This window comes from Triticum urartu, chromosome 3A (assembly GCF_056163025.1).
Source record: "Triticum urartu cultivar PI428250 chromosome 3A, HENAU_Tu73, whole genome shotgun sequence".
NCBI classification, from domain to species: Eukaryota; Viridiplantae; Streptophyta; class Magnoliopsida; order Poales; family Poaceae; genus Triticum; species Triticum urartu.
Window position 1 is genome coordinate 61,071,718 of NC_141875.1, and position 6,546 is coordinate 61,078,263.

Genomic DNA, 6,546 nt, shown 5'->3' on the forward strand with positions numbered 1-6,546 from the left:
GCGGAGACCCCACAGAGCAGCAGTAGGGGTGTTATCTCCACGGAGAGCCCCGAAGCTGGATAAGATTCGCCGGCGTGCATGTCTTCGCCTCATCCCGTTTCCAGGCACCGGCGATGTTTTACTGGCTCCCACAATGATAAGCCACCCGTTGGCACATGTCGCACCTACCACCCGACACATCTGGTGCTATTCTGCCCTTGAATGGATTACTAAATCTAACACTTTCAGTTTCTTCAGTTCACTTCTAACTCTGGAGAATTTAATGTGAATTGAAATGTGTATTTCTGGTACCAAGTATGTTAACAACCCAATCTCATCAATCTTTTCATATCAAAATCCAGGATTACCTTCCCAATAAAAATTGCTTCACTTGCTAATGCCAAAGCAAGACATGAACACTGAATAATAGTACCATCATGACTGGATATATAGCCAGTAGATACAATGTGATGTAACTTTTCACAATTGCGCAGTATGCTGCTCTGAGACGATTATGTGCTGAGCAAATGAATGATAGTACAGCTGCTGGCTTGCTGCATAAACTTCAGAGAGCAGAGCTCAAATTGTACAAACCCTCGCACAACCAAGTTTCATAGCTTGGCAGTGCTTGAGCAAAATACAGGAGGAACATTTACAGGCTTCTTTGCCCCTGTATGATTCCTACATATTTGTTCTTCACAAAGCGGCGGAGAGAGGAATGGTTGCTTGCATGCCTGTTTTACAGGCATGTGTCGCAAAGCAGATGTCCGTCGTCTCAAGGAACTCCTGGGTCTTCAGCAGAATCAGTGGGATGTAGTCAAGGACAAGCCTCTTGCACTGAGAGATAAAAAGAAAAGCAGATTCGTGAGCAGAACAAAACTAGATACTGTTTTTTAAACAAGAAACTAGATACCTTGCAAAGCGTCAAAAACGCCAAAAGGTTTATGCGTACCATTCAGTTGTTACAAAGTTAGCCAATTACACAAATAGTTAGCAACATCTAAAGTTCTAATGATCCTGAACTGGTATATACTGTATATTACTGGAGCTGGTGTATTGGAGAAAAGCACTGTAGTATTGAACAGCTAACTTTCAGAAGCATTAGAACAGGTCAGGGTTTGCCAGTTATTTCTGTTGTACAAAAGACCATGAGAACTAGGTGATCCTGTGATATGCTATCATTTAACTGCAGGCAGATTCGTCCGTGTACCGGTAACTACGACTGTTTCCGAACTTAACTCACCTGCGGTTCATAGTTCTTCGCCTTGCTGCATGTTTTGAAAAGAAGCCCGACTATCTCCAGCTGCAAAAAATCGCGACATGCACAAGAAAGCATTAGCCATGTGCAAAGTACAAGCCAACCATTGCACAGAAGATCGGTAAATGCGATTGAGAACATGACAGTTACCTTGGTGTTGGGATCCTTAAGCATCATAAGAATTTCAACAAGAACATGATGGCATAGACCACAGGCATCCCCTCGTGTGGACGACAGAGTCACCGCCCCCTTTGGGCACAGGTGCGCCGACTCACAGAGCTCTTCAGGTTTAACCACAGAAACCTCCAAGAAGAAAGCGGGAATGTAGTAGTCGACCAGCGTGATGCACTGCGAGAAGATGAAAGCCAATCAGTTTACTGAGATTACAATTATGCTATGCATGGCAGGCATTGCCATTTAGCCATACCTGCTGTCTTAGAGGACCCAGGTTTGCACACGTGTGGTGGAGGACACTGAGAATCTCGGTTTGGGTTTCGTTTTGTCGCAGGTAGACCAGAGCTTCGGTTGAGTATTGCTCACATAGTACACACAGCTTTCCGTTTGCCGAAGTTAATCCTGACCCTCTGCTTGCAGGAGGGAAGTTTTCCTGGGCTGAAATGGATACAGCAAAGCAGTTTGATCATAACTCATAAGCTCAGCACTCAACACTGTGGAACTTGAGTTTTTACAAGGAGAGGGGTGTTTAGCTGAAGATGTGGTCAGCATAATTTGTCACAGCAGGATCACAGTTATCTTTATGAGTAGCTATAAGTGAGAGTTCAGACTTACAGGATTAGTAAATGGAAGCAGAATTTACATGCCCTAATTGTGACTACTTCCAGCTAAATATATCTAACAGGCAGCAAGTAAAGCAATTCTTAGTTTCTTACAATACAGGCATCAGCAACATGATTCATACTATTATGTGTCTTTGCAACTTAGATCAAAGCAGAAAAGTAGATGCAGGATTATTTATGGACAGTCTTCTGGTAAGTAGATGTAGGATTATTTAAGGACAGTCTTCTGGTCAAAAATAAAAGGACAGTCTTCTGGTAAGTAGATGCAGGATCATTTATGGACAGTCTTCTGGTCAAAAATAAAAAGACAGTCTTCTGGTAAGTAGATGCAGGATTATTTATGGAAAGTCTTCTGGTAAGTAGATAAAGGATTATTTAAGGACAGTCTTCTGGTCAGTAGATGCAGGATTATTTAGGGACAGTCTTCTGGTCAAAAATAAAAAGACAGTCGTCTGGTCAAAAATTAAGTTGCAGTTCTTATCATAAGGCGAACACTCAAAAACAGGTGGAACTTCAATTTTTGCAAGTAGAGGGTTATTTAGCTGAAGATGTGGTGAGCATAATTTATCACATCTGGATCTGAGTTTTCTTTATGAGAAGAGAAACCATAAGTGATAATTCGGACTTTCAGAATCAGTGAATGGAAGCAGAATAACATGCCCTAATTGTGACTACTGCTAAACTAAAGATATCTGATAAGCAGCAAGTACGCAATTCATAGTTTGTACAACACAGGCATCAACAACACAATTCATACTTGTATGTGTCTGTGCAACCCAGATGAAGTAGAAAAATAGACGCAGAATTATTTCTGGAATCAGCACAAAACCAAATTGAAAGATAGTACTCCATTAGTATTTTGGTCAAAAATTAAGTGGCAGTTCTTCATACATACAGTATATTATACAGTAGCAAGCATCACATGTTTCAGATGGTTTTCTAGCAAGTATTTTCCAGAAAAGTGGATTGGTGGCACACAACTGCTGCATTCGGTCAACCTACCTAACATTATCAGCATGGATACCATTGAGACATGAACAGAAACTCCTGCATATCAAACAAGAACAACCAATACGAGCATTCAATCTTGCAATGAATCCACAGCTTACTCAGTATGCAGGCATATCGATCTGCGCTCCTCATATATGCATCTCTGCTCTCTGCGAGCGCGGCCAAAAAGGCCAGCACGAGTAGCACAAACGCAAGCCTCCTCGACGTCCTCGTCGAGCTCGCCACCGCCATGCCTGCTCACAAGTTTGCCGGACAGTTAATTTGGGGACCCAGAGCACAAAACAGGGAGATGTCCCAACAGCTATGAAGGTGTGCATCAGAATTCAGAAGGCTAGAATGCACAGAAAATCCCTCTTGCTAACCCCAATTCCTAGAAAGTCAATGAGCACCAGATTCAGCAAGACTCGTTCTTGTGGCACCGCCAGAACAAGGCCCGACGAGATCCAAAAACGTACAGCGGATGCTGCTCGAATCGAGCGTCGCTCGGTAGATGCAGGATGAACATGGGGGGTCCAACCCAACCGGGCAGGGCGGAGCAAATCAGCTAGTAGTAAATATTCTCTCAGGGGAATCGCGGAGCAGCTCACCTGGTTGACTCGCTCTGCGGCCGCTCCCCTCTGCGGCTGATTTGCTCTTGGAACGGGGGAGGGCAGCTCGGGGAGTAAAAGCTCCAAGAGGTTAGCTCAGGCCCTGACTCCCGAGGATGGATGGATGGAAGCGGCGAAGAAGAAGACAACCTTTTCTTATACAAGGTAAGCGGTAAAAAGACTGAACTGAATTGAACTGAACTGAACTGTGTGACCCGTGTGAAGTGCACCCACGGTTCATTAATCATCTGTCATAGCTTTTTTTGGAACTTTGCATATAAAGTGAGATTACATAAATTTTGAAATACATTCATATTATGTATTTATTATTTTTATGACATAACTATTAGTAAAAGAAAATCTTATCCCGAAGAATGGATATTAATGCAAATATAGCAGTTGCAGCCTAATTAAAATAATATTTCGTTAAAATTTAATGGTGTTATACGCTTTAATGTCGAAAAAGACATTTAGCAGGGTAATTTCGCTCGATTTCTTTGTACTTCACATACACGTCAAACTGTTTCATCAATGGATCTTAAAGTTTGGTTGATATTAATTTAACTTTATCTTAACCAGTTTTTTTTTCTGTTTTTTTAATTAGACTTCTACTGTTTGTCTTTCTTTAAAACAACTATTTTGTCAGGAACATCTTTTCTATGTATTTTTAAAATAATAATAAAGTTAAAATTTCTAGTAAATTAAATTATGTATGCCAATGATTGGTTTTGGTTCATAAATATGACATATACATATGTCATTCATAAAGATAAGATATTTACGACATCTTAGATTAATTATTAGGAAAATGTATAGTACGCATTCGCTTTTAATTGTCACACCTAACAAATCCTATCTAGTACACCACATCTTGAATGGAGATGTATGAGTCAACCATTCCTTTGTCTGAGCACTTAAATGTGTATGAGATTAAAGTCCAAATGAGGTAAATACATCAGAGGTCTTAAAACTTGCGTGCGGCGGTCACTTTGGTGCACAAAGTTGTAAAATAAGTGTTTATGGTCACTAAACTTGCGAGGCCGTTCAAATACAGTCACTCTCACCGTACGCATGCGTATCCGTAGACGCCAGCATGGCACGGGCCCGCTGTCAGCCACCGTAATTGCTCTTGTATGATAGATTTGTAGAAAAGCCTGCAGTTTTTTTTATTTACATAGGAACCCCTAAAATAAGAAAAATAGTGGGGCGGTAGGGTTCCATACTTGGACGTACTGCTAAATGGCACGATTGAACAACCACCACGCCAACAGTATCATGTGTTTACTTTGCACTACTATATTAAACTGTATATCCTATCCGGGTGGACCCAAAAAGTGATAATGAAGAAATTTATGTCTTCTAATAATAAGAATGCAAAGTGTAATCGGTGGGTTCGAACCTGTGACATGGAGATTCACTCGCGCATAAGCCAACCACCAAGCAACTGCGACATGTGATGTAATTTAGAGATAGACAATGTATATGTTTACTCTTGTTCTCTGTAAGTATGTGCCATTTTAAAAAATGTTTAAACATTGTAAAAAATGTTCGTGTAATTTAAAATATGTTCATGCAATAGAAAAACTACGCGAACAGTTTTTTGAACCATGCGAGCATAATTGTACATTGTGTAAAACTCACAATTTTTTTTGAAATGTGTCAACATTTTTTAAATGCAATGTACATTTCTTAATTTACATGAATATTTTTCAGTGTTTAAACATTTTTATAAATGCCATGTAGTTTTTTAACGCATGTACATATTTTGAATTGCACAAACAATATTATTTGAAAATAATACATGAACAATTCTTTCTGATCCACGAATTTCTCAAATAAAACGAATAGGTGTTATTATGAATATTTAAAAACTATTTGTGTTATTATTATGCAAACATTTTTATAATTCATAAGTATTATTTTAGAATAATACATGAAAATTATTTGAAATTATCTTATTAATGGCATTATAATTTGCATACTATCTACAAATTTCTGAAAAATAAACAAGTGCAAAATGGGTCGCCGGACCACAGCCCATTTTTGTTCCATGAGCGCTTCCGTTTTTGTACATTAATCTTAGTTACTCTTAATAGCTGTCTACAGATGTGTGGCGCAGTTTGTGTGACCTGTATTGTACTAGCATTAGGTCAGGGTTCGAGATCTGGCAGTTAAACTTTTCGTCCCATCGATTGTTGATTTTTTATTTTGCATAGAAGAAGAAGAAGAAGAAGGGGTTTTGTGCAAAAATGCATCCATGTGTCATTGACAGTGGGCCCATGCCATGTTGGCATCGACGGATACGTTCGCGTACAGAGAGAGTGACTGTATTTGAACAGTCTCGCAAATTTAGTGACCACAAACACGTATTTTGCAACTTTGTGCACCAAAGTGACCGCCGCGTGCAAGTTCTAAGACCTCTGGTGTATTTACCTCAGTCCAAATCATAAGCCAGCCAATTATTTGTATGTGATATTAATTTGATATGTAATTTTTGTACGTGATATTGAGAAAATCTTTAAGTTAATCAAAAGAACCATGCAGATTATTTTCTAGATCTTACGCCGTTTTGGGCCAATTTGAAATTTGGACACTACAATCTCGTTCCCACTGTGATTAGCTGAAATTAAATACTTTTATTAATCACCATCTTCAGATATGTTCTCGTCTTTTTTTTAATATCAGTACAGACACAAGCGCTCATATACATATGCATACACTCACCCCTATGAAAGAATACACGCACACCCTATCCCTATGAGCACCTCTGAAATAAATCCAGAAATAAATGCGAGCACCTGAATTTGAACCCTAATGGGCTGGGGATACCACAGTCCCTCTAATCATCCAACCACATGTTGGCTCGTCTCTAGTCATAAAGGGGGACTTAGAGCATCTCTAGCGGACCCTTGAT

General features: G+C 39.7%; 1 protein-coding gene across 1 annotated transcript; it reads right to left on the bottom strand.

The window, feature by feature from the left end:
• Positions 1-392: 392 nt before the first annotated feature.
• Positions 393-3,851, bottom strand: LOC125542832 (uncharacterized). The gene is made up of 6 exons (XM_048706039.2): positions 3,633-3,851; positions 3,144-3,278; positions 1,665-1,849; positions 1,388-1,585; positions 1,223-1,282; positions 393-816 (listed from the first exon to the last, which is right to left on the bottom strand). The coding sequence occupies exons 2-6, from the start codon at positions 3,274-3,276 to the stop codon at positions 676-678; spliced, it is 717 nt and encodes a 238-aa protein (XP_048561996.2). The 5' UTR covers positions 3,277-3,278; positions 3,633-3,851; the 3' UTR covers positions 393-675.
• Positions 3,852-6,546: the final 2,695 nt, after the last annotated feature.